This window comes from Pongo pygmaeus, chromosome 14 (genome assembly GCF_028885625.2).
Source record: "Pongo pygmaeus isolate AG05252 chromosome 14, NHGRI_mPonPyg2-v2.0_pri, whole genome shotgun sequence".
NCBI lineage: Eukaryota > Metazoa > Chordata > Mammalia > Primates > Hominidae > Pongo > Pongo pygmaeus.
This window is the reverse complement of record NC_072387.2, coordinates 87,145,345-87,172,058: the sequence shown is the minus strand read 5'-3', so window position 1 is coordinate 87,172,058 and position 26,714 is coordinate 87,145,345. Positions and strand designations below refer to the sequence as shown.

General features: G+C 37.3%; 1 protein-coding gene across 10 annotated transcripts in view; it reads right to left on the bottom strand.

The window, feature by feature from the left end:
* Positions 1-10,856: 10,856 nt before the first annotated feature.
* Positions 10,857-26,714, bottom strand: part of SLAIN1 (SLAIN motif family member 1) — a 65,744-nt gene continuing 49,886 nt past the window's right edge. For all 10 annotated transcript variants that reach the window (XM_054446634.2, XM_054446635.2, XM_063651000.1 and 7 more), the window contains 3 exons: positions 21,791-21,946; positions 13,871-14,153; positions 10,857-11,838 (listed from right to left, as the gene is read on the bottom strand). In XM_054446634.2, coding sequence (XP_054302609.2) covers positions 11,763-11,838; positions 13,871-14,153; positions 21,791-21,946 — 515 coding nt within the window. In that variant the 3' untranslated portion in view covers positions 10,857-11,762. The remainder of the gene's footprint in view (positions 11,839-13,870; positions 14,154-21,790; positions 21,947-26,714) is intronic.

Sequence of the window (26,714 nt, the reverse complement as noted above, 5' to 3'; positions counted from 1 at the left end):
TTTGAGATGATGGATATGCTAATTACCCTGATCTGATAGGTACTGAAACACCACCATGTACCCCCTGAATATGTACATTTATTTATCACTTACAAAAATAAAATTAGGGCAGGCAAGGTCGCTCATGCCTGTAATCTCAGAACTTTGGGAGGTGGAGGTGGTAGGATCACTTGAAGTCACGAGTTCAAGACCAACCTGGATAACATAGCCAGACATTGTCTCTACAAAAAAAAAGGTTAAAATTAAATGGGTATGGTGGAGTGTGCCTTTAGTCCCAGCCACTCAAAAGGCTGAGGTGGGAGGATCACTTGAGCCCAGGAGGTTGAGGTTGCAGTGAGCCACAGTTGTACCACTGCACTCCAGCCTGGGGTGACAGAGCAAGATCCTCTCTCTAAAACATAACAATAGAAATGAAAAAAAATTAATTTAAAAAATTCTGCCTTAAAAAAGCTAATTAGTGCTACCTGCACTGAGCCTGGCTAACATAGAATTAGGTATCATTCTTGCCTTCACATCTTCCCTCAGAGAGATCTAGCTCCCCACTCCTACTTTGCATGAGCTACAAGGCCCTCCCCAGATTGGCTCCTGCCCAGCTTTCAGCTTTGTTTCTTACAGCACTTCCTTATACCTTACAATGCAGCTAAATTAAACCAATCCTTGATTGACCTAGCAATGTAACTTCAGTTCCTTGCACACACCATTCCTTTGTATATACTGCTCTCTCTGCAAGGAATGTCCACCGGCCTTGTGCCTGCTTCCACTCTTGGCTCTCTTTAATTTATTCTCATATAAAGGTAGAGTAAGTTTTTAATTTGCTCAACTCACTCCTTCTGAACTGCATTCAAATCCAACTTCTGCCACTTAAGGGCTCTGCGTCCTGGCGTAAGTTAACCTTTCTGCACCTGGGTCTCCCCATCTTTAAAATGGAGATTATAATAGTATTTACTTCCATAAGGCTGTGTGAGGATCACATAAGTAAAACGTTCTAAAGAGCTACACAGAGTATCTGGCACATAGGAAAAGCATTATGAGTGCTGGTATTATTAAGAAATCATTTCCCATTGAATTTGAAATAAAGCTCAAAGTGCTTCATGTAGCCTTGAAATTCCACAGGATTTTCCCTCTGCTTCTTCCTCCAACTCAGCTCTTACCTCTTTCCCCTTAGCCAGGGCTGGCTTCACTGGTGCGCCACCTACACAGTATGCAGGGACCCATGCTTAGGAGAGTCCCAGGCTTGGTTTAATACTCCACTGTCACCATCCTGAAATTCTTAATATGTTTTCAACAAGGGGCCCTGCCTTTTCATTTTGTGCTAGGTCCCACAAACGATGTAGCCAGTCCTGACACCAGCACATTGAGGTCCTGCCATCCCAATCTTCTGTTGATCCTTCAAACACCCCAAAATCTTCCCCATCTGTGCCTGGAAAAATCTTTCTCCTTCTCTTCACTTGATTAACTCCTGTACATTTTCAGCTTAAATATCCTTTTCTCAGAAGAGGAGGTCCCAAGGATGATTATTTAAATGGGATACCTTCAGAGAACCCCTATTGAAATAATCCTTTTTCTCTTCCTCTCATTCCCTACCATTCTATATCTCAGCTCCTACTTTTTCCTTTGTAGAAAGGAAATAGTATTTTGCTTATTTGATTTGAACCTTTCTCACTAGAATCAGGAATGTAATTTCCATGAGGATAGGAATCATGCCTGACTAATTGGCTATAACATCCTCTGCATCTAGCACAAAACCTAACAAATAGTAGACCCTCAATAAATATTTGTTGAATGGATAAACTCAGAGCCTAGTTTAAAATAAAATAATAGCACTTAAGTTACCTGGAAAACCTTCTGATCCCATCAAAGTTGATCATTCCCTCTGTCCCAAAACCACTCTGTGTATCTTTTTCTATTTTTTGTCGACACAGTGCTGCATTGTTTATAAGACTGTTTTCTCTGAATTTCAGACAGCCTTAAAGTCTGTATATGATTTCTTCTCCCCAGTCCCAGGCTGACACTTCAACTGCACATACATAGATTAGGTATAACACTAAGGGTCCTTATACTGCCTAGAAGAATGGTAAAGATAAAGATTGATGCAGATGCAAATTGTAATTTCTTGGGTGACCACTAAAAGAATAGCAAAAGACAATTAGGCTATAATTTTCAAACTAGTAGGAAATTAAAACAGAATGATAAAGCAAACTAAAGTAAGACTAAAATGGAAACCAAAGGAACAGACACAACAAACAGAAAGCTCATAAAAAGGTGATAGATTGAAATCTAAATATATCAGTGATTATTTTAAATACTAATGGTTTAAAAGCTGAAGTTGAGTCAACAATGTTCATACTAGATTTTTTAAAAAATCAACAAACTATATGATGTTCAACATAAGATTTCCAAAAGTTTGAAAGTAAAAGGTTTAAAAATATACATTATATAAGCACTAAAAGAAATCTGATGTGTTTAAAATTTAAAGTCCTTAACATAGCCTTGATATCAGAAAAGTAGATTTCAAGACATTAAAAAAAGATAAAGAATAGTTCCATTGATAATAGGTCTACTTTGCCAGGAAGATAAAACATGTTAAATATGTATACACCAAAGTTATATGGTGTATGTCAAAAAACATAAAGCAAATTTGACAGAACTGTAAGGGGGAACAGTTACATTCACCATTATAGAGGGAGGTTTTATCACAACTCTTGGAAATAGAGTAAGTATATACAACATCAGATTGTAAAACATGACTTGATCTGAACTCTAATTCCTGAAGGCTTCACTAGAGATTTATCACATATTTAAGGGAAAAATAATTCCAATATTACACAAATTCTTCCAGATAGAAAAAGAAAAAATATCCCCAACTCACTCTGTGAGATTAACGCTATCATCATTCCAAAGCTTAATAGAGACAGTTTTTTAAAAAATTATGGACCAATTTTATTCATAAAATTGGACAAAAATCCTAAGCATTAGAAAGTCAAATACATCTGTCTTTAAAAGAAAAGCACAATCATGACTAAACTGGGTTTATCTCAATAATTCAAAGTTGATTCAACATTCAAAAAATCTATGTTAAAGTCAGCATATTACCAGATTAAATGAGATAATCATTTTAATCTATTAATAATAATAGATTATTAATAGGATCATATTTTATAGATGCAGAAAAAAATCTGTTAAAATTCACATTCTTTCACAATAAAATAATACTATTAGCAAATTTAAAACTAAGGGTAAAATAGAAAGCTTTTTTCCTGAAAATAGCAAAGAGAGGAAGATACCTATTATTATATATTTAATATTGCATCAAAGACCATAGGCAAGAAAGAAAAAAACATACAAATAGGAAAGGAAGAATAATCTAACATCCATATGTTTGACTGTATGTACAGTTACAGTTTCTATGTATTCTAAAGATAAGTTAATATAAACCAACATAAATTTAACGTTGTTGAATAAAACATTAAAAAGAAACCACTAGAGATAAAATTTTTAAAAATATATTTACAATAGCATAAAAAATCAAATACTTAGAAATTAATCTGGCAAGATTTATCCATAGAAAACCTACGCAATTTTAATAAGAGATTTAAGGATATTTGAATCAGTAAGAGGTAGACAATATTCACGAATTAAAAGACTTGAAATTGTAAAGATTCAATTTCCCCCAAATTGAATGCAATCCCAATCAAAATTCCAATAGGATATTTTTCTTGAACTTGACCCGCTTGCTCAAAAATGTATATGGAAATGCAAAGAGACAAGAATAGTCAAAACACTCTTAAGAGAAAACAAGGGAGTAGGATTGCTCTGCTATTTAGAAAATCTTATATAAGGCTACAGTGATTAAAACAATATGGCTCTGGTGCAAAAATAGACAACTCCAAAACAGACGAATATAAAGCTATGACAAAGAGCAGTGGGGGTAAGGATGAAGTTTTCAGTGTTACTAGGACAATTAAATATGCACATGGAAAATATAAAATACAATCGTAACCCTACCTTGTACAATATACAAAGATCAAATCCAGGTAGATTATAAATTTATAGGAGAAAAGTAAAATAACAAAACTTCTAGAATAAAGAAGAATGTATTCACGATCCTAGGGTAAGGAAATACTCCTTAAACAAGACACAAAAGAGTAACCTTAAAAAATGGCAAATTGTACTATATTAAAATAATTCTATTCATCAAAACACTCTATTAAGGGAATTAAAAGTCATGCTACATAGTGGGAAGATATTTTTATAACACATATAAATGAAAAAAGGACTATAGCAGAATATATGAAGAACTACTGCAATTAGCAAGAAAACCCCAAAAGAAAAATAAGCGAAAGATCTGAACAGGAATCCATCTAATAAATGAATGAAAAGGAAAAGGTATTGGTCTTACTGGCAACCAGGGAAATGCAAATTAAAACCACAAGGAGACATTGCTATACACCTACAGATTAAAAAGTTAAAGACTAACAATATCAAGGATGTACAGCAAGGATATACTGGAATTCTCATACACTGCTGGCAAAAACGCAATATTATACAGTTATTTTGGAAATTGGTTGGGATTATCTGGTAAAGGTAATGGCAATGTTTTACAGGCAGCTTCTGTAACTAAGATGGTCCCAATCATCCTCATTTCCAGCATTCACATTTTTGTGTCATTTTCTCCCCATGAATAAGGGCTGGACCTAGTGGCTGGCTTCTAATAAAGAGAGTATGGCAAAAGTGATGAGACCTCACTTTCAAGATTATATTTAAAAGGCCTTAATTTCCATCTTGTTGGATCATTCTGATGAAGCAAGATGCTACTTTTTGACCTGCCCAAGGAGAGGTCCACACAACAAGAGACTGTGAGCGCAGCTTCTGTTGACAGCACACAAAGAAATGGGTTCTGCCAACAACCACAAAAGTGAACTTGAAGCAGGTTCTTCCACAAGCAAGCTTGAGATGACTGCATCCTTGTAAGAAACACTAAGCCAGAGAACCCAGCTACGCCATAGCCAGGTGCCAGACCCACAGAAACTGAGATAATATTGTTTTAAACCACTAAGTCTTGTGCTAACTTTTTACACAGCATCAGCTTACTAGCACAAGTGTAAACCATGCTAGATTGTCTGTATTAACCCAACACTACAACTCCCTTCCACATTGGAGAAAAAGGCATCCTCTTTCCTGTATGAGTTCCAGGTTGTTATCCATGGTATCTCCTGTGAGCAACTCACATGAGCTAAAGGGCCTAAGTGCCCTAGATCTCAGTCCTCAGTCCTCTCCTATCTATCTGAACTCACTTTGGTGATCTCCGCAAGAACCATGGCTTTTTGAACCTTCCCCCAGCCATAGCCTTTCCCATATCTGTTGTAGGAGCTCTGTCCTCCTAGTTGATCAGCCCGAAACCCTTGGAGTTTTTCCTCAATTGCTAACACAGCTCATCAAATCCAATGGTTCATCCAAACCAAATAAATCTTATGGTTTTATTTCTAGAATATATCTAAACCTCTGACTGCTTTACCATCTCAAATGCTACCACACTGGTTACCACACTGGTTCAATTCTTCATCATCTCATTTGAAAGACTGAAATGCTTGAATTCATCCTGGTGGCATCTACACTTGGCCTCCTACAATCCATCCTCACCAAGTGCCAGGTTAATGCTTTTTAAAATAAGTCAAATCCCATACTCTGCTGCCCAAACCCATGCAACGGCTTCCTGTTTCAGAGTAAAGTCAAAGTCCATTTGTAGCCCACCGTATCCCACCTGGCCTTGCCCCATCACCTTTCTGAACTCATCTGTATGGCTTTCCTCTTTGTTCCCTGTTTGCAGACACACTGGCCTCCTTGCTCTTCCTCAAACACACAGGCATGCTCCACCTTACAGCCTTCACACAGGCTATTCCCTCTTTTTTTAGCGGCTTTTCTCAAAGGGAATTCTGCAAATCATCCAGAGGGCTCATTCAATAGATCTGGGATGATGCTTGAGAATATGAGCTTCTAACAAATTCTCAAAAGATGCTGCTGGTGTTAGAATTACACTTTGAAACCACTGCCCTGGGACATCCGCTGCCTATAATGTATTAAATTCTTTCCTGTGCATTTAGAATAATAATAGTTATAAACCCTCCTGGGAAGAACTGTGAAAATAGTCACTACAACTATTTCATGTTCTGTAGAACTCCAGATGAAAAAGGTTGTGAAACATCTTCATGACTAACTCTCCATTGTCAAGCCTTTGCTCATACTAGCTCCTTAATGATATTGAAGCGGCATCGTTTGTCTGGGGAAACACCCGAGGTTCGTTGTCTCGCACTAAGAAAAATGAAGACCACAAGGTGTGGGTTTAAGAGCGGAAAGTCTAATAGGTGAAAGAAACAAAAGAAAATCTCCCCCATGTAGAGAGAGGGAGATTCCAAATGGATCTCTCTGTTAGCAGCGGGATGCGGTTGGTTTTATGGAGGGGCTCGAGGAGGCGGTATCTGATTTACATAAGGCCCAGGGGATTGGTTGGACCAGGTGTGACATTTACATAGCCCTCGAAGACGCTGGCCATCCCACTCTAATCTTTTATTATACAGATGGGGTTTCTACCTGGCCAGCGCCATGACACCTGCACATGTGGTGACAAGGAAAAGGGAAGAGAAAACCGCCATGTTGGATGCTTCTGGCACGGTTGCCGGCATTCACGTATGCAAGCTTCCAGCTTGCTTATCTATGCTTGCAGCTTGATTTTTCAGGCTGTTTTTTTGTTGTTGTTGTTAGAAAAGAAATGATTTGGGAGCTGCCTTTTCATTAACGGAAAACCTTACCAAAGACTCCTGTACCCTCACTAACTGCCTAAATAATTTAACTCCTATATTAATATATACTGAGGTGACCCTTTTAATAGTATGATCCCTCCCCACTCCTATTTTCTCTTAACTCCTCTTGCCTTGATCTCCTCTTTTCACCCACAGAACTTATGACCTAACCTGCAGTGATTTTCTTACCTGTTTATGGCTTATGTTCTCTCCCCAACAAGAATGTACAAGCCAAGATGAAGGGATCTTTGTTATATTATTGCAAGGGCTAAGCAAACTTTTTTGAATATAAATCAAACATTTGAATGCAGAATGAATCGAATCCTTTTTCTCTGCAGAATAAAAAGTGATTTTAAAAAAAAATACCAGCTACATGTGTTCATTGGAAGAAAGCATAGTTGTGGGGAAAAATAAGACTTTTGAGCCAGATAAACCTGGATTCAAAGGTAAGCTTCACTATTTACTAGCTAAATGTTTACCCAAGACTAATGTCACTAATATGGTTTGGATATTTTGTCCCCTCCAAATCTCATGTTGAAATGTAACTCCCAGTGTCGAAAGTGGGCTAGTGGGAGGTTTGTGGCTCATGGGACAGATTCCCTCTTGAATGGCTTGGTGTCCTTCCCAGGGTAATATGTTCACACGAGAGCTCTGAAGAGCCTGGCACCTCCGCCCTCTCTCTCGTTCCCTCCCACCGTGTGATACACTGACTTCCCCATTTGCCTTCTGCCATTATTGTAAACTTCCTGACTCCTCTTGGGAAGCTGAGCAAATGTTGGCTCCATGCTTCCTGTACACTCTGCAGAACTGTGGGCCAGTTAAACCTCTTTTCTTTATAAATTACCCAGCCTCAGGTATTTCTTTATAGCAATGCAAAAAAATAAACACAGAAAATTAGTACTGAGGAGTAGGGCATTGCTATAAAGATACCTGAAGATGTGGAAGTGGCTTTAGAACAGGGTAACAGAGGTTAGAAGAGTTTGGAGGGCTAACGACAGGAAGATGAGAAAAAGTTTGGGACTTCTTAGAAAATGACTGGAACGGTTATGACTAAAATGCTGATAAGAGATATGGACAGTGAAGGCCAGGCTGAAGAGGCCTCAAATGCAAATGAGGAACTTACTGGGAATTGGAGTAAAGGTCCCCCTTGTTGCTCCTTAGCAAAGAGCTTGCTGCATTGTGCCGATGTCCTAGGAATCTGTGGAAGGTTGAACTTAAGACGACTTAGGGTATCTGGCAGAAGTTTCTAAGCAGCAAAACATTCAGGAAGTGCTGTAGCTGCTTATAACAGCCTATAATCAGATACAGAAGCAAAGAGATGACTTAAAAGTCAGAATATATATTTAAAAGGGAAGCAGAGAGTAAAATTTGGAAAAGTCAGCCGGGTGCAGTGGCTCACACCTTGTAATCCCAGCACTTTGGGAGGCTGAGGTGGGCAGATCAATCTGAAGTCAGGAGTTTGAGAATAGCCTGGCCAACATGGCAAAACCCTGTCTCTACTAAAAATACAAAAATTAGCCAGTGTGGTGGTGAATGTCTGTAGTCCCAGCTACTCTACTCTGGAGGCTAAGGCAGGAGAATCACTTGAACCCAGGAGGTGGAGGTTGCAGTGAGCTGAGATCATGCCACTGCACTCTAGCCTGGACAACAGAGCAAGACTCTGTATAAAACAAAACAAAAATTTGGAAAAGTCACAACCTGGCCCTGTGGTAGAGAAGGAATCCAAGTGGCCTGTGGAGTAACCACTTGAGAGATTAGCATGACTGAAGAAGAGCCAAGGGAATGGGGAAAAGGCCTCAAATGTATTTCAGAAATCTCTGAGGCAGCCCAATGCATCACAGGCTCAGGAGGCCTATGGGGGAAGAATGGTTTAAGGGGCCAGGCCCAGGGCCCCACTGCACTGTGCAGTCTCAGGGTATTGTTCCCTGCATCCCAGCCACTCTGGCCCCAGCCTCGGCTCAAAGGGCCACAGGCACACCTTGGGCTGCCTCTTTAGAGGGCAAGTCATAAGCCTTGGTGGCTTCCACATGGTGTTAAGTCTGAAAGTACACAGAATGCAAGAGTGAAGCAGGCTTGGCAGCTTTCACCTAGATTTCAGTGGATGTATCAGAAAGCCTGGGTGGCCAGGCAGAAAGCTGCCGCAGAGGCAGAGCCCTCACAGCAGCCTGTACCAAGGCAGTGCTAAGAGGAAATGTGGAGTTGGAGGTCCCCCTGCAGAGTTGCCACTGGGGATGGCCTAGTGGAGCTGTGGGAAGGGGGTTGCCGCCCTTCAGACCCCAGAATGGTAAAGCCACTGGCAGTTTACATCCTGAGCCTGCAAAAGCCGCAAGCACTCAACTCCAGCCCATGAGGGCAGCCACATGAGCTGCACCCAGTAAAACCACAGAGGCAGAGCTGCCCAAGGCCTTGGGAGCCCACCCCTTGCACCAGTGTGTCCTGAATGGAGGACATGGGGTGAAAGGAAATTACTTTGGAGCTTTAAGATTTAATGACTACCATGCTGGGTTTCAGACCTGTGTGTGGCCTGTTGCCCCTTTCTTTTGGCCAATTTCTCCCTTTTGGAATGGAAATGTTTGCCCAATGCCTGTACCACCACTGTATCTTGGAAGTAAATAACTTGTTTTCATAATACAGGCTCATAGGTGGAAGATGAGTTTCAGGTCAGACTTAGGACTTTGGACTTGATGTTGAAATGAATTAAAACTTTGGGGGACTGTTGGAAAGAGATTACATTTTGCAATCCAAGGAGGGCATGAGACTTGGGGGCCGGGGTAAAACGATATGGTTTGTATATCTGTCTGCTCCAAATCTCATGTTGAAATGTGACCCCAATGTTGGAGGTGGGGCCTGGTGGAAGGTGATTGGATCACGGGGGCAGATCCCTCATGAATGGCTTAGTGCCATCCCCTGGGTGATAAGTGAGCTCTTGCTCTGAGTTCACACAAGATCTGGTTGTTTTTTTAAAACGTGTGGAAATCCCGCCCCACCCCTTGCTCTCACTCTTGCCATGTGATGCACCAGCTCCCCCTTTGCCTTCCGCCATGACTGTGAGCTTTCTGAGGCCTCACCAGAAGCCAAGCAGATGCTGGCACCACGCTTCCTGTACACACTGCAGAACTATGAGCCAATTAAACCTCTTTTCTTCATAAATTACCCAGTCTCAGGTATTCCTTTATAGTGATGCAAAAACTGACAAATAATCACCTCTGTGGGACTTAGTGTCTTCATCTTTAAAATGGTGATAATAGTAGGTGAAAGTTAGTCCTAGACAAATGTATATAAAATATCTTGCACAGTTCTTTTGACTGAAGGGGTGCTTAATAAATATTACTTCCCTTTTCGTATCTCACCTCCTCTAGCTCACATTCCACTTGAAGTGCAAGTTATTTAAACAAACATTCCTTTTAGTTCTAGACAGAATTACATACAAAGGTACACTTTAAAAAAACTAAAAACCTCTAATGACTATAGGTAGAACTCCATTTCAAAACCTAACATAAAAATCTTTGCCTAAACTTCCCACAGTACCTTCAAGTAAAGTTTTCCAACATATATCAAATATAATGTAGAATAAGGGTAGTACTTTGCTATTTTACTGATACTGAGAAAGTATTTCAAATTCAACTCCTATAAAATATTAAAATCTCCACTGACAATGTTCATCTGTAAATGCGTTTCTCAGCAACATGCTGCGTGAGTTTTAGTGGCCTCTTTAAATGGACCTAAACCTCACTGTAAAACTACCTAACTGAAACTAATGTAAGAAAAATCACACATTTCTTATCAGGAGTACTTGGGAAAAGAAAAATAATTTTACAAATATGAATATTCTAAGTCTACCTGCTTGAGATATAAATGCCCTGCACAAGAACAGAGTAACAATAACCATTGTCACAATTGTAGTGAAACACATGTGGTTATACTGTTTATGCTGCACATTCATGCATGACCTGATATTGCTGAAATAGAGTCTTTATTTCTGAACATTCCAAAACAGCAGTGTACACAGTAACAAATATTAAGTTATATGCCATAAGAAAGCATTCATTAGTGCAAATGGATTTTGTAAAAGGTCTATCAAAAAGATTTATTTGCTTTAAAATGCATTCATTTCCAGAAGCATTGTTAATAAAACATTACAGTTTCATCCTTCATAATAAAGTATTGAAAGTCAATTGTGGTACAGTAGCAAACATTGCAGGTATTAAGTGCAATGAGCTCAGGATGCTGTTATAAATATGAAACCCATGTATGACAATAAATTAAAAATGAAAAAGACAGGACTATTTAATTCTGCTGTCTGGCTATCTCCTTGCAATGCTTCAAATTATGTTGTGCTCATTCAACACAAAATTATGTCTCTCAAATTGCATGATGTGTTTTTGCTGATATATCCCTAGAGCTAAAAAAATAGTACCTTACCACAAAAATATTTTTATGGCACAAAATTTAAGTTGTTCCATAGTGGTTCACATAGGTGTAAAAAGAAATAGGCACAAAAAATAAAATTCCTGTAAACTATAAAAAAGTAAATTTCAAAGCATACATTATAGAACCTAGTTGTCAATATGCAATGTATTAAAATACAGAACATATAATGGAAAGATGTTTAGAACATGTAAGTAAATTGAACAAGTTACTTTAAAAAACTCATATGGCAAAGCATTATTGATACATCTTAATTCTCTCAAAAAGTATTCAGGTACAGAGCAGTTCTACAAAAACTTCCTAGATCTAAGTGTCACAATACTGCAACCATGGGTTTGAGAATGTTGCAGTATCTCAGGCAAATATTTAAGTGCAATAATTAGTCTCTGGTGACTGGTCCATTGAGAAACAATGCAGTAAATATATTAAAACACAAAAGGGAAAGAATATCCCAACATCCACTGCTACCCAGCCAGCTAGGTAACACAACCCTCATTTTTACTTCTTTCCCATTTTTCAAGGGTACATAAAACTGCATCAGTAGCAACCATCTCTCCAATTTCCATCCCTCAGAGTGCTGAGTGAAGACAGAGGCTTTGGAGGCTGAAGAAAACTAAAGAGACAAGAAAAACCGAGAAAGAGATTGTTAATAATCCTGTGAGTCACATCACTTACTTTGACATACCCTCCCATCTATGTTCCTCCACTGCAATAATGAGAAGCCACTGGCACCATCTCAAGTGTACCTTGTGGTTCACACTTACGGGTCTTCACTGCATGCTTATCTCCCAGAGCCCCAGTTCGTGGCAAAGTGTCATGCATGTTGTATTTGCACAAGTAAATTTGCAACATAAATAAAGGGGCCAATACCCTTAATGTATAAAACATACTTTAAAATAAGAAAAATATAGGCTCCTGGCTAGAAAAATGGCCTAAAAACATAAATGGTTACTCTGTTGAATACAAACAGCAAATGAATATGAAGACATTTTCAAAACCTTATTAGTAATTGAAGATTTGCCTACCATATTGGCAAAACATTTAAAAAGAATCTTTGGCTGAGTGCAGTGGCTCACATCTATAATCCCAACACTTTGGGAGGCCAAGGCAGGAGGAAAACTTGAGGCCAGGAATTCAAGACCAGCTTGGACAACATAGCAAGATCTTGTCTCTACAATTTTTTTTTTCAAATTATCTGGGAGTGGTGATATGCACTGTAGTCCTAGCAAGGCAGGAGGATCACTTGAGCCCAGGAGTTTGAGGTTACAACAAGCTATGACCATACCACTGCACTCCAGCCTGGGCAAAAGAGCAAGACCCTGTCTCTAAAAAAATAAATAAAATAAATAATTTAAATTTAAAAAAATTAAAAAGAATAATACCTAGCATTTGCTTAAGTTTGGGGAAATAGACCATCTCATATTATCTAGCAGTGACCTTTCCAAGAGTTTAGTTTGGAGACACATAGTCAAGGATAAATGTATGGTCTACAATAACCATATACATCAAATAATGTGATTCTAGTCAGCCATCAGCATGATGACACAGCTCTGCATTTACAAAGCAGAGTAAGCCAAAACTTACTGAATAAACATGTACCAAAATTATTTCTATCTGGCAGTAGGATTATGGGTCATTCTTTACTTTTCTATTTTTCAGTAGTTTCTGTTTTTCGAAATTTGTTGTTGATCTGAGCATCTATTACTTCTAAACAAAAAAACAAAACAAAACTATTTATATATCCATAAATGCATAAAGACAGAAAAAAATTGCTTGTTCCACCTCTTTCAAACTTTTTACTATGGTTTCCTCCTTCTCCTCCTTCATATCCTAATTTCTTGAAAGAGCTGTCTGTATTTATTGTCTTTATTTCCTCATCTACCAATCTCTCCTCAAACCACTTTTATGGATTTTTAATATAAGATACTCCATCATATCCAGTTCAAGAAGGGAACATCAAGACCAAGAGCTAGACTAAAATGTCCTTTGAAGTACTCTGAAACTTTGAAGGGAAAAAAAAAAAAATTTCTACCTGGACCATACTGAACTTACCAAGATAAGCTGATAAAGCCCCAGGTGAATGTCATTAAGATGCTTGTCAAACCATAAATGTGTGGGAGGAGGGTGTGCATGTGCACATATGCCTGACACATTTTTCCATATTTTGATTAAAAATGACTAATTCAACAAATATTTGAGATCCTACCTGTACTGGGCATAGTTCTTGGCATCGAGGATACACAGCAATGAACCAAAGAGTCAACTTCCCCTGGCCCTACAATTTTTGGATAGAGCTGCCATCTGAGCAAAGACCTGAAGGAGGCACGGAGCAAGCCATGCAAATAACTTGGGAGCAGAAAGCTACAAAAGCTCTGGAGACAGAGCTTATCTGATAAAAGCAAAAGCAAAGAGCGTCTTAGGAGTGATAGTGATGAGGGAGTAAGGGAAGAAAATGACATCAGAGAGAAGGGGACCTGACCCACACAGGGATATCCATCACTTTTCAAAGGGAGGAGAGCACAAGTCAGGCCATAAAGGGTAGTGACTTACTAAGGTTAAAGTGAGCCAAAGGAAAAGTCAGCATGTGTCTGGAGCAGTTTCTAGTTCCAAACTGCAAATGAAGTTATGCAAATAAAGATTCTTACCTTCTAACAGGTTGTGCAATTTTGCTTCGAGGCAGGTTACTCCCATTTATTGCCAACGAAGGTCTTGGGAGTGCACTGCGACCCATTATCCCAGAAGCTGCAGCTTTGTTCGGTGTGGGGATTCCTGTGTTGGAATACAGCTGTAAGCTGTTCGATAAAGGCATGTTACTGCTGCCTTGAACGGTTGGACTCACATAGGCTGTGGCTTTAAGAGGTTGTCGGATAGACACTGGGAAATGCCCCACACTGTGGACTCTGTGTTGAAGCTGTCCCGGTGATGGAACTAGAAGAGAAAATGATATTCACGTGAGCAAGCTTCTACCACTATCCAACTTAGGAAATGTGTGTTATTTTCAGAAGAGTCCCTTATGCCTCAGAGTACAATATATACAGAAGGAGATAAATGGAATATAGGTTCCAGACAGCACTGAGTAATGGAAAATTCTAATCCTTGACAAAGATCTCCTGGTCTGTCCATCAGCCACATTCTGGAGTGCCTGGCTATATGCAGAAGCCAGTTCTAAGCACAGCCTCCTTTCCTTTACAAATGTGATGATGTCTGAGTTCTTACAAGACAAAGTCTTCCCCGCTTGCTTGCTAGACATTAGGATTTCTTGATGCTTGCTTTGGTGGTGGTTCCATGAAAATAAAATGAGGAGATACTTTAATAGTTGTAATTACAGAAAAGAAGACAGAGGTGATATCTGTAGGTACAAACAGTTTATTACAGATATATTCCTTAAATAATATTCATTATGTCATTTGTCTATCTCTTTGAGTTGCTGGGCATTATTACATTTATAATAGTAGCAAAACTTATAAAATGAAGGGCACTGGGAACTCGCTGGATAAGAACCCTTAAAAATTTCATCAATATACTGATCCAACTTTGTGTATCATTTCACATTAAAAGGTAACAAATTGGTAGGCAGAAGTTTTGAAATTTTTTAATCCCTTTCTCCAAGGAAAACAATCAAATTTAATAGAAACTTATGCGCAGAATTCTGCTTACATACTAACTACCCAAGCCTTTGCTGCCTAGTACTTGCAACGTGGTTAAACATGGACATACCCTGTTTTCTAAAACAGTTCAATTTACTTAATCATGAAATATATAAATACTTTTTTGAAATAAATACAAGGGGGAAAAAGACCCAAAAAAGTATCTATGGTTTTATTTATCATCTCTTGAAAATATTTCCTTAAAAATAGTTTTTCCTTAAATTTTTTTTCCTTAAAAAATGTGCTTAATTATACAAGGCAAAATCTATACACAGAAATACTGATGCATGTGTTATCAAAAAGATAACACACCATGATCAAGCAGGTTTCATCCCAGGGATATAGAAATGGTTTAACATAGGCAAATCGGTAAATGTGATACATCACATAAACAGAATTAAAAACCAAAACTATATGATCATCTCAATAGATACAAAAAAGCATTTGATAAAATCCAGCATCTCTTTATGATAAAAACCCTCAACAAAACAGGCATAGAAGGGACTTACTTCAAAGTAATAAAAGCGATATATGACAAACCCATAGTCAACATCATATTGAATGAGGGAAAGTTGAAAGCATTCCCCCTGAGAAATGGAACAAAACATCCTTCACAAGAATGTCCACTTTTGCCATTTCTAGTCAACATAACACAGAAAGTCCTAGCCAGAGTACTTATAGAAGAGAAAGAAATAAAGGGCATCCAAATTGGAAAACAGGATGTCAAACTGTCACCGTTTACCAATAATATGATTATATACCTAGAAAACCCTGAAGACTCATCCAAAAAGCTCCTAGATCTGATAAATGGATTCGGTAAAGTCTCAGGATACAAAATCAATGTACACAAATCAGTAGCACTGCTGTATACCAACAACAACCAAGCTGAAAATTAAATAGAGGGAACTCAATCCCTTTTACAACATCTGTAAAAAATAAAATAAAATACTTAGAAATACACTTAACCAAGGAGGTGAAAAATCTTACAAGGAAAACTACAAAACACTGTTGAAAGAAATCACAAATGACACAAACAAAACACATCCCATGCTCATGAATTGGAAGAATCAATATTGTGAAAATGACCATACTGCCCAAAGCAATCTACAGATTCAATGCAATTCTATCAAAATACCATCATCATTCTTCACAGAACTAGAAAAAACAATCCTAAAATTCATATGGAACCAAAAAAACAGCCCACATAGCCAAAGCAAGACTAAGCAAAAAGAACAAGCCTAGAGGCAACACATTAACTGACTTCAAATTATACTACAAGGCTATAGTTACCAAAACAGCATGGTACTGCTATAAAAATAGGCATATCAACCAATTGAACAGAATAGAGAACCCAGAAACAAACCCTAATACTTACAGCCAACTGATCTTCAATAAAGCATACAAAAACATAAATTGGGGAAAGGACACCCTATTCAGCAAATGGTGCTGGGAAAACTGGCAAGCCACATGTAGAAGAATGAAACTGAATCCCCACCTCTCACCTTATACAAAAATCAACTCAAAATGGATCAAAGACTTAAATATAAGATCTGAAACCATAAAAATTCTAGAAAATAATATTGGAAAAATTATTCTGGACATTGGCTTAGACAAAGAAATCATGACTAAAATCCCAAAAGCAAAAGCAACTCAAACAAAAATAAATAAATGGGACCTAATTAAACTAAAAAGCTTCTGCACACCAAAATAAATAATCAGTGAGTAAACAGATAACTCACAGAGTAGAAAAAAATATCTGCAAACTATGCATCTGACAAAGGACTAACAGCTAGAATCTATAAGGAACTCAAATAAATCAGCAAGAAAAAAAAAAAAAAGTAATCAGTAAACCATCGCAAGAACAAAAAACCAAACACCGCATATTCTCACTCATAGGTGGGAATTGAACAATGAGAACACATGGACACAGGAAGGGGAACATCACACTTCGGGGACTGTTGTGGGTTGGGGGGAGGGGGGAGGGATAGCATTGGGAGATATACCTAAAGTATAATAATAATGATAATAATAATAATAATAATAAAAGAAAAAAAATTAAAAAAAAAAAAAGTGGGCAAAGAGCATGAATTGACATTTCTCAAAAAAAGATACACAGCCAACAGACAAATGAAAAAATGCTCAACATCACTAATCATTAGGGAAATGCAAATTAAAACCACAAGAAGATACCACCTTACCCTGCAAGAATGGCCATAATTAAAAAGTCAAAAACAATAGATTTGGTGTGGATGTGGCAAAAAGGGAACACTTTTACACTGCTGGTGGGAGTGTAAATTAGTAGACCCACTATGGAAAACAGTATGAAGATTCCTTAAAGAACGAAAAGTAGAATTACCATTTGATCCAGCAATCCCACTACTGGGTATCTACCCAAAGGAAAAGATGTCATTATTTGAAAAAAAGACACATTCATACGTATGCTTATAGCAGCAGCATTTGCAATGGCTTAGATATAGAACCAACCTAAGTGCCCATCAACCAATGGATGGATAAAGAAAATGTGGTATATATACACCAAGGAATACTACTCACCCATAAAAAGAAACAAATTAATATTTTGCAGGAACTTTGATGGAGCTAGAGGCCATTATTCTAAGTGAAATAACTCAGGAGTGGAAAAGTAAATATCGTATGTTCTCTTGTGTAAGTGGGAGCTTAGCTATGAGGATGTAAAGGCATAAGAATGAGATAATGGACTCTGGGGACTCGTGGGGAAGTCTGGGAGGGTGGTGAGGGATAAAAAATATATACTGGGTACAGTGTACACTGCTTTGGTAACAGGTGCACCAAAATCTCAGAAATCATCACTAAAGGACTTCTCCATGTAACCAAAAACCAGCTATACCCCAAAAACTATTGAAATAAGAAAAAAAAAAAGAAATGCTGACACATGTGTATAGTAGTCAAAAAACTTTATAAAAATAAAGTCTATATAAGATCCTCCCTTAGGTGTGTTCCCATTTAGCTTTGTGACACAGCAAAGTTCTCTTGGTTGACAAATCATCTCTAAGATTCTTTCTAATCAATTCTGTAATGCCTTAATTTGCTAGTTTTTAACCATGCAAATTTTTAATATACTAGTTCAGCAACTGTAACAAGTCTGCTGCACTAACACAAGATGTTAATAATAGGGGAAACTAGGAGGATACAGAGGGTGAGGGATTATATGGGAATTCTTTGTACTTCCTGTCCAATTTTTCTATAAACTGAAAACTGCTCAAAAAAAGTGTTAATTTTTTAAAAACCTTCAACACATGAATTTGGCTCAATTTCTTCTGAAGCATAATATACATAAAATACATAAAATACATACATCTTAAGTCTACAGCTCAGTGAATTTTCAAAGTGAACATGTTCATGTAACCACTAATCATATCAAGATAACAAGCATCACCAGCACCTTACAAGGCTCTCTCACGCCTCTTCCTAGTCAAAACTCCCCCAAAGGTGTTATTCCCACTTTTATCACAACAGACTGTTTTTCCCTATTTTGAGCTTCCTAGGAATAGACTCTTTAGTATGTTAACCTTTTAATCTGGCTTCTTTCACTCGACATTTTGTCTGTGAGATTCACCTGTGTTGCTGCTGTATTACTAAGCAGTATTCCACTGTATAAATGTGATTATTCCCCTGATGACAGAAAGCTAGGTTATTTCTAATTTGGGGTTTTATGAACCTCCTTGAACATGTTTTGGTGATCATATGCACTCATTATGTTGGGTAACTATTAGGAGATATTAATTTAGCAAAGTTGCTGGATTCAATATCAAAACACAAAAATCAATTCTATTCAAAATACCAGCAAACTAGTAGAAACTGAAAGAAACCTGAGGAAATACTATTTATAAAAATACTACTTATTAAAAATCACAATACCTAGAAATTAATTTAACTATAGAAACATAAAACCTCTATATAGAAAGCTACAAAACTTCACTGATATTAAAGACCTGAGTCAATGAAGGACTATTACATATTAATGGATGCAAAGACTTAATATTGTTAAGATCTTCCAAAAATTGATCTGCAGAGTCAATGAAATGCCAACCAATTTCATTTGAAATGAAATTACAGAACAGTTTATTCAGGAATAGAGTCCTACTATCTCTCCTACATGTAACATATATAACCACCCTTGATTTAAAAAAAAACACATAAGAGAAACTAGTTAGAATTAATAGGCATAATCCTAATTTTACAAATGAGAAAACAAGACTGAGAAAGAATACTTAACTTTCCAAAGAGTTTATGATTAAGAAAAGACCCAAAACCAGGTCTTTGACTACAACTGTGTTCCTCCTTCTATACTTGCAGCCTTTCCAACTCTATCCTACCTCTGTTCTTTCCAGAAAGCAAAATGGCCCAGAACCAGAAATTGTCATGATAAGAACTTAGAATGCATAAAGAACAGTGGCTTAGAATGCTCAGAAATGAAAGCAAATGAGAGCATAATCTTAAGATTTGAAACAAAAGTTATGAGAGTCCTCCTTCTCCTACACATTAATATTCTTCTTGGGGGCTCTCTCTCAGTATTATGCTTGACTTAGAAATGATGATTTTTATATTTTCCTCATGTCTTTTACATGCATAAATTGGAATCTACTACAAAGAAGATGTTCCCCTCTTTCTATTTATCCAATTAAGTATGAACCCATGCATATTTATTTTATTCCATCAGTTATAATCCATTACTATAATTATTTACTCTGTGGCTCAAACTGCCCCAAATTTGGCCATTAGGAGGTTCCTTCAACTTGGTTCCTGTATCCTTTTGACATTTTCCCGTCATTTTGGGGGCACTTCAATCAAAGCTGAACATTCTTTGCAGTGTACATTCTCTTTTGGGTTACATACATTTTTCTGGCATTCAAATCTGCTAATACACATTGAGTTGGAGTCAACAAAAATTCCTAATTGTTACCATATTTGCTATTCTCCAAACTGTATTTCTCCCATCCTACACTTACACTATTGATTTTTTTTTTCTTTTTTCAAGACAGGGTCTCATTCTATCTATTGCTCAGGCTGGAGTGCAGTGGTGCAATCTTGGCTCACTGCAGACTCAACCCCCCAGGCTCAAGTGATCCTCCTACCTTGGCCTTCCAAGTAGCTAGGACTACTGACATGTGCCACCATGCCTGGCTAATTTTTGTATTTTTTGTAGAGACGGGGTTTCGTCATGTTGTCTGGGCTGGTACGTTACTGATTTTTGTAATTCAGACATAGAATTGTATATTTCTATCAGCTAAATTTCTTCATGATACATTTGGCCCATTCTCCTAACCTCCTGACACAAAATGAGTTGTCAGTCCTCTCAGTTTCTACTCTTGGCAAATTTCATAGGTTGTTTATGTGTCCTTATACAAGTCATTGGTTCCAAATATTTAATAGGTCAAGCCTTAACATAGAATCCTGTGGCATTCATTCAAGCATTCACTGAGAGTTTCTTATGTTCTGGCAACACGTCAGGCACTGGGAACAGAAAATCAAATAAATGATGGCCCAAGCCCAGAGGGAGCTTACAATCTAGTAAGGAAGACAAACATATTAATGGTAAAACATGGTACATTGAATAACAGAGGTAAGCACCAAAAAATCTAATCCACTCTAGCATTGTTTGGGGGGTATTTGAGAAAGTGTGTTAGGGTGATCAAGTAAGCAATGAAGACTTCCAAAGGCATGGTATTTGGACTGTATTATAAAAGTAAATAGGAGTAAACTGAACGAAGAAGGAAAAGGAAGAATGCTAGGCAGAGAAGAACAGCACGTGGAGCTAGAATATGATAGCAGTTAAAAGCTCTGGGAGTAACCAGACCTAGGTCTGCCTCTCTGCTCTTTCAACTGCATGGCCTTAGACAAACTGTTCCTTAACCTTTCAGAACTGTTTCCTCTTCCACAAAATAAGAATGGCAGTAGAAACTAATTCATAGAGTTGTTGGTAGAACTAAATAAGATAATGAATATAAACTAGTTAGCACAGTTCCTTGTACAGAGTAAATGATGTCACTTGGTTGTTAGGAACTAAAACATAAAGAAATGAAAGATCACCGCATGTTAGGGAGATACAACTTGACACCCAAAACTAAGTTTGAGGAAGAAAAGCTACAAACCATTTTGGATGCAGACTTAAGACATCCGGTTGATGACTCTTGGCTAGTACACTCAGAACATGCTCAGCCTCCCAAGTTTGGGCATTTTTATGAATACTGGTAATATGACCTTGTGCCTTCCTCCTAGAAGTCAGTGTAAGACTTAACTGCAACAACCCATATAGACAGCATGAGTAGCAATGGGGGGATGCCGAAGTAGCACATCCCCTCATAAAGTGAAGATACACAGCACTAGGCCTAATGCTCACTGTGTCACTCACTGCTGGTTAAAACATAGAAAGTAAGTAACAGAATGTGGGGTAAGCTAAAATAGAGTGGATAAAAACTACTTTAGACACACTAAAATAAAACTTCATTGGGGGGAAAAAGACAAAAGTATGCACAGGTGAAAAACAAGACAAAAGGAACGGCTAAACAGAATTAAGTGTGCATATTCAGGTAGACAGCTAGAAAGAGGAGGATCTGCAAGGAAAAAAATTTTTGTATGAGTGGATAAATCAATCACCATGTAGTACTACTATCCTAGGATATAAAGGACTACAAATAATTTACTATTATTATACAAATAACAATTTACTATTATTAATTGATACTACAGGCACTGGTAAAAATACTATTCAACTCTAATGGTGAAATAAAAAAATAAGTTACACGGCAAGGAAAAAAGTTTAGTGTTGTTTCAAGTAAATATAAAGAAATAAAACAGATATTTTCCTTACAATTAAAAATTATAAAAAATAATTATACAATTATACAATATATAATTATATCAAATAATTATACTCACTACAAGATTGTATTCTTGAAATTCCATTTCCAGCTCCATGCAAGCTTGAGTCAAAACTCTGACTATTTCGCACGGTGACTGGAGAACTAACGTTGCTACTAATGGCAGTTGTACTTGGCATCCGGGCTAGGTTAGGCATACTTCTTCGGAGCTTATCTGGAAAAGAATTTTACTAAGTTAAAAATGACAGATGTTATGCAACCAAAATACTAGCTTTCAAAAGCAAATAACAAAAGTCATATTGTGCTCAATAATAAATAAAAATTATTACATGTTGATGATCAAGCTTTCTAACCTATTGTACAGGAAAACACCCTTCCCAACCAGAAGGGTTCCCACCAAATAAGCATGTGTGATGGTTAATATTGAGCGCCAACTTGATTGGATTGAAGGATGTAAAGCATTGCTCCTGGGTGTGTCTGTGAGGGTGTTGCCAAAAGAGATTAACATTTGAGTCAGTGGACTGGGAGGGGTAGACCCACCCTCCATCTGGATAGGCACCATCTAATCAGCTGCCAGCATGGCTAGGATAAAAGCACAGAAGAATGTGGAAGAAGCAGACTTCACCTTTCTCCTGTGTTGGATGCTTCCTACCCTTGAGCATCAGACTCCAAGTTCTTCAGCTTGTGGACTCTTGGACTTACATCAGTGGTTTGCCAGGAGCTCTCAGGCCTTTGGCCACAGACTGAAGGCTGCACTGGTGGCTTCCCTAGTTTTATGGATTTGGGACTCTGACTGTCTTCCTTTCTCCTCAGCTTGCAGACAGCCTATCATGGGACCTCACCTTGTGATCGTGTGAGTCAATACTCCTTAATAAACACCCCTTCATATATATATTTATCCTATTAGTTCTGTCCTTCTAGAGAACCCTGACTAATACAATGTTAAAGGAGAACAAGACTTCTATAAAAAGACATAGGGACTAGCTAAGCAGTTAGCTATCTGTTCCTATTCAATAAGTGGCTAAAACTATATTTAAAAAGTTAGAAAATAATCTCATAGCCATTAAATTTACCAAAACAACCCTAGAAATTAAGTTACATGCTTCTTAAAAAAAAAAAAAAAAAAAAAAAAAAAACCCTAGAAGAATCAAAACCAACATTTACTGAATCTTTTGCTACCATATCAAAATGGAACAAATTAATAAAATTCAAACTTCAGATGTCTTGAAATATCCACTTATCACATTAACATGACCACATTAATCTCTGGAAAGTTTTAACTTTCATGAGTACGCCACCAAATGTTTGCAGATAAAAAAGACCAAGAGAATGCTTCAATTTTTTTGCCTTGCTAAGTTCATCTTCTGCCACCAAGAGGCAGCAGAGAGTCACATACAGATCTCAATGTTGAGATGTGTGAAATAACACATGTGAAATAAGCCAGCCACAAGACCACAACTCTATGAGACACTTTTTACTTGATCAATACACATCCCCCAAAAACTAAAGTACCTATGTCAGGTCACTTAAACTGAAAAAAAAAAAAAAGCATATATACGAGTACTAAGCCATAACTAATTCAAGGACAAAACTAATTCAAGTACTGAATTCATTCCTTTCTCCCCTTCACACACTACTCCTTCTGCATTACTTAGATCCATAAATTGTAGCCCTGTCCAGCACATCACCTAATCCAAAAGTCTGGGAGTCTCCCAAGATTCACCTTCTCTTTGCACCATACTTTCCAAGTCCTGTTAATTCTGCCTCATAAACATTTAGTGAATCTTCTACTACCACCTAGTTCTTACCTCATTATCGATCACCTACATTTTCACAAAATTCTCTTAATTGGTCTCCATGTACCCTTGTGTCTTGTTTCTCCCATCCATCTCCCATACAGCCGATTCCACTCTTCCTAGAGCACAGCACGCATCTAGTTACCCACTTGCTGAAATCCCTCCAACTCAATTCCTCCCCTGCTCCTTCTTCTGAAAGGCCAAGCTCCTGAGCACAGCCTAGATGAGGCCTTCAAGGCCCAGGCTCTTTATACTTCTCTAGCCTGGCCTCTCAGCCTGCTCCCCGACCACAGGGGAGAACTCTCTCATACCTGTGAGCAGGCTGGTCCCTCCATGTGGACACCAATCCTCACTTTGGAGAAGGAACAAATGAACAAGGGAATAAACATTTATTGTGTTTACACTAAATACCAGGCACTCTGTGAGCTGTTGGGGATACCACAGTGTATTAGGCAGATACAGTCCCAAGTCTCACTGAGTTTATAGTCAAGATTTATGGTCTAGGTTTATAGTCTAGACCAGTGCTTCTCAATCCTTCCCCACCCATTGTTGATCCTAAAGAGAAAATCTAAAATAAATGTAATTAAACTTAAAATTAAATTTTTTCCCAAATAAAATAAATACTAAAGATTAACATTTTGATAGGGGTAAACCATGGAAGATCATAAATCATTGTAATATCTAAAATTTTTTTCACCCCTCCAACTTACAAGATGTTTTTATCTTTATTGATATATACCCCAAAACACTAAAGTGCACATATCAGAGCATTCAATCTTGTGGTCATTTCTTTCAAGCAAAACCAGAAAATAATGATATACTTGAATACTAATCCAAAAGGCATTCAAGTCAAAATCAAACTCAGCTCTTCTTATTCCCGTTTCATACACTACTCCTTTGACATTACTAATACCTATTAAATGTTGCCATGTCCAGCAATTTTTGCTCCCTTGGGGTGGAAAAGACAGAAGACTAAACAAGCACAATAAGTATACTGAGATAATATGTATAATAAGAAAGCATAAAAAATTGTAGAGAGTACTATCGTAGAAAGCACAAAAGAATATTTTACTCATGTGGCTCTTACTAACACTTTAAGAATTGGCACAATTATCCCCACCATAGAGAAGCTTTTCTATGGACTTCCCAGCTGGAAGTATCTATCTCTCACACATTTCTTTACTTTCTGTGTGTAGTTCTACAGTAAGGATGCTCAAATATTGCCACTGACTGTTAGATTCCTTGGCAGTTTTCCTCATTATCGTCTTGATGCCTATTTTTAACAATCATATGTCTCGTATTCCCAAATTCCTATTAAAGTTCCCAGCCTCACAGAGCAGGTACTTTATATATCAGCAAATATTATGTGTATGATTTGGCAGACAGTGTGTAGTAAGAAGGAAGGAATTAGAAGGATTCATCTCTACATAATCTTAGTGGCCATATCTAGATCCTTTGACTATCACAAAAACTGGTGTAAAAAAGTCAGCCTCTATCAGTACTAGACTATTTTCACTATATATATTTCCAATACATATATTTTTAAGCAGCAGGGAGGCACAGGAACATAATTATATGCTATTGAGAAGATTAATTGAGCTTCTATATTTCTTTTTAAAATCTCTCTCCAACTATTTACTACAATAGTTTTCATACATATAGAAATGTTAAAAAAATAGTATCATAAACACCTGTTTTTCCACCTGGCTATACTGGTTGTTTCCATTTTGCCATATTTAATTATCTCCACATATACTTTTGTTTGCTTTGCTAAACAAGATAAAACTTCAGACATCTTGACACTTTAAATGCATATTGATCTCATGAGAAAATTCTATAGAATCACAATATTGTAATCACATGTAACAAATTAACAATATCATATGATAATCTGCATACAAAATTTTTCAGACATCCCAAGAATATCTTTCATAAGCTTTTTCCTCTAAACCACGATCCAATCAAGGTCCATACGTTACATTTGGCTATGTCTCTAATCTGTGTTAGTCTTTAAAACCAATCTTTACTCATATTTAAGCAACAAGTCAGTTTCGCAAAGCTTTAATCTTGAAATATGCTCTTAAAAATAAGGTCTTCCACGTGTAAATATTTAGGACACTATTCCCCTTGGAACAAAGCTGTGATCTCCAACTTGTGTCAGACCATCTGGAAATGAGGTACATTTCCTGTCAAACAATGTGGAACGTTTTAATAACCACATATTCTTTAAAGTTCAGGGAACCAAAAGTAACGTTCTATTTCTATCTTCACACGAAATCAGCAGTTTAGTCTTCAAGGGCTGAGATGCAGCAGGAAACTGGAAGAATAGACCAAGTAAAGAATTCAAATGAGCTTGCTCACATTAAAGAGGCAGCAAGACTCACCACTCTATGAACAAAGACTCAGGAATCTTTAGGACTAAAGGAGACACTCATTATCCACCAAACAGCTAGATCTAGGCATCCAGGCAACACAGGCTCCAGGGGAGGTCCTCATGACAATGAGGAATACATCATGCCACCAGTAACCCCTGCCATACCATAGAATTATAAAAAAGTTGGTAAAGATTCTACAAGTTTAGTCATTTTGATATTTAGCAAGTTATTCCAGTTACGCTTCTTTTAATTCTATGAATCCCAGAAATATCCCAGAAAGTTTTATGACCCATCTCTTTAAATCTAGGCAGTGTAGGAACTACAAAAGCAGTAAATATTAATATACATTTCTAGTTTATTCTCAATTATTTTAAAATGAATCAATGGTTTAACAATTATTTTCTTCTATCTATATTATTTTGATAATTTAGAAAAATATTTAATAGATTAGTTTCAAAGTTACCATTCTTATTTCACAGTTTTTTGCTCAATATTCTATAGTAACAAATGCAGGCTAGGACATCTGAATCATATGTTAATAAAAGTTTAAAAACAAAAGGGGAGAAGACAACCTTTAGTCAGCACATCCACTCCAGGCTACATGCAATGTAACATTCATTATTTCATTTACTCCTTATACTATATTTCGGTGGAGAAAATGTGTACCAGATGGTTTGGTGTGAAATTATACCTAAGTTTCCTAAGAGATAGATATTATCTTGTCCACATTTTAGTTAGGGAAACCAAACCTTAGAGTGTTGAGAAACACAGGATCTACTGGACTTCAGAGCCTCTGCTCTCAACCATTAAG